Source organism: Erigeron canadensis, chromosome 9, assembly GCF_010389155.1.
Source record: "Erigeron canadensis isolate Cc75 chromosome 9, C_canadensis_v1, whole genome shotgun sequence".
Classification (NCBI taxonomy): Eukaryota; Viridiplantae; Streptophyta; class Magnoliopsida; order Asterales; family Asteraceae; genus Erigeron; species Erigeron canadensis.
The window spans coordinates 3239680-3242321 of NC_057769.1; the positions used below are offsets into that span (position 1 = coordinate 3239680).

Consider the following 2642-nt stretch of genomic DNA (forward strand, 5'->3'; position numbering starts at 1 on the left):
CTTTTACTTAGCATTGATGAAAATGCATACATCTTCTGGATCAATCCATATATCAATAGATATAGCTAGCTTATGTGTGCCTATATATATATTGATCAATGGAGTGTGGTCAGTGTTCTCTTTTTTACCCAAGCACTAACATATGAAGTACTGTGTCACAGCGTCACTACTATAAGAAAGCTTAAAGGCTAAGTAACTTTGTCCACTCACTTCAAGAACCCTAATTATATAATGAATACAAAAAGAGCTAGATATATACTCATGTAATATTACAAAAGAAAAAAATCACAAGAGAATTGAAATAAGCAAAACAAAAGCCTCCTCTCCCTTCTCTTTTTTGCCTTCCCATCATCATCATCTTCTTTTTCTTTTTATCCTCTCTACTATTTTCTGTATATTATTCTCTTGGTTTGATTCCCTTCTCTCATATATTATCAAAAATTAACACTTTCTAAAAGAGAAAAAGAGAGATCAATTTTAATTAAAACATGGTTTACTCATCTATTCCACCCTATCTTGATCACCACAATTGGCATCTTCAGGTATGATCTTTAAGCTCCTCCCTTAATTTGATGCATAATCCTTTTTTCCCGGATTTTCGTTTTAAATGAAAAAGAAAAAGCATATATACGTCTAAGAAAGATGATATATATGCTCATCCATACATATTCTTTTCAAATTTCTTCTTGAATATACCATATATACATATAGTACATACCTATTATATATGTGGTCATCTCTTATTCATTTTTTTTCTTTGGATTCTTTGTATTTTCTTGGTAGTTACAACAATCGAATCATCAACAAGCAAACGTTGGTGGTGTCGAAAACCAAAATCTACCACCACCACCTCCTCCCCCACAACCAGGGGTCGGAGGTGGTGGTGCAAGTGGAGATCAAGGTTCAATCAGATCGGGATCTATGGTTGATCGAGCAAGGATGGCAAAACTACCTATGCCAGAGCCAGGATTAAACTGCCCACGTTGTAATTCAACCAATACGAAGTTTTGCTACTTCAACAACTATAGCCTCCAACAACCTCGACACTTTTGCAAGACATGTAGGCGTTATTGGACTCGAGGTGGTGCTTTAAGAACCGTTCCGGTTGGGGGAGGATGTCGTAGGAACAAAAGGAATAACAAAAATAGAAGCTCAAAATCTCCAAGCCAAACCGGCCTTAAATCTAGTGATCAAAGTCCATCAAGGTGTAGCACGGAGACGATGGCAAGTACTCAAGTAGTACTCCCTCATCCTCCCTCTCTTCAATTGCCATTCATGAGCTCTATGAGTCAATATGGAGGGCTTGGTGGCAATATGGGCTCAAATCTTGGAGGTTTTCACCCTCAAAATGATCAAATGGGTAATTTTCAATTAGGAAGTGGGAGTTCATCAACTGGAAATAACTTCAACAATAATATTTTATCAATTGGAGGGGCAGAAAATTGGAGATTGCCTTTCTTGGCTGGATTTGAGGTACCAAATAACAATAATCTATTTCACTATCAAAGTGAAGGTGTAGTCGATGCACAAACACCATCGTCAGCAATGGTGGGAGGAGATCACATGCGAATGCCAAACTCAGAAATTGATAATACTCCTATAGATCCACCAGTGAAGATGGAAGACAATCGAGACTCGAGTTTATCAAGGCAATATCTTGGTGTTTCGGAAACTACTAACCATCAACAACCATGGGTGGGTAATTGGGCTGAATTTTCAGGTGTCAATAATAATAATAATAATAATAATAATAATAGTACTTCTTCTACTACTCCTACTACACATTTCATATAATCATATCGATCTTAGGTCTTTTCAAGTTTCTTTTCGGTGTGGGGAGGGAGTCGATCTAACGGTGCATTTCAAGGACAATTTAGCTGAAAATTTCATGCAGCAGTCTTATATATATAAGGGAAGCTAGTGGTTAACTGAACTTGAATAATAATGCAAACCCTAGGTAGCTAGCTAGAAAGAATGTGAAATGGTTTCCAGGTCAAGAAAGTTATTGACTCAATGCCTGAACGTTTCGTCGCGTGCTGATCGAAGAACTATCTAATATGGTAGGTTTATCTTGTATGTTAAGTCTTTTACTTTTATAGTATTATATATGATGTTTTTTTTTTCCAGATTTTTATTTATGTGTTTGAGAGTTTATATGTACTACTACTTTGATGTGGAATGTTCCTATAATTTCTTGTGTAAGTGTGTGCTACTTTTTCTAATCATGTATTAATTATTTGCTAAAAAACTAATCTCTCTCTTTGTTTAACTAATTATATTTTATGAATATATGAGATTATATGTATAGAGTCTACTGTACTGCTTCATGTGTTCAACAACGTTTGAAAATGATAAGTTTTAGAAAATATTTTTGTGTAATTAATTTATGCTCTTCATAAGCTTAAAGAATGACAACCGTGTTATGTTCATTCCCAATTTGTGTCAAATTCTAATGAATTAATCATATTCATCTGCACATTCGACGTCTCTTATGAATTTCCTAGCTATTGAATTACTGTATTTATAATTGGTCGTAACGGCGTTATTTCTATCCGTTTAATTGCATGTTTATGCAAGATTTTCCTCTTGTTAATTTGACAGTTCACAATATAAATAGATTTTAATTTTATATATATATATAT

The 2642-nt window shown here is 34.6% G+C and overlaps 1 protein-coding gene across 1 annotated transcript; it reads left to right on the top strand.

The window, feature by feature from the left end:
• The first annotated feature begins 436 nt into the window (after positions 1 to 436).
• LOC122581926 (dof zinc finger protein DOF1.1-like) lies at positions 437 to 2202 on the top strand. Its single transcript, XM_043754246.1, has 2 exons — positions 437 to 542; positions 784 to 2202. The coding sequence occupies exons 1-2, from the start codon at positions 489 to 491 to the stop codon at positions 1792 to 1794; spliced, it is 1065 nt and encodes a 354-aa protein (XP_043610181.1). The 5' UTR covers positions 437 to 488; the 3' UTR covers positions 1795 to 2202.
• The last annotated feature ends 440 nt before the right edge of the window (positions 2203 to 2642 follow it).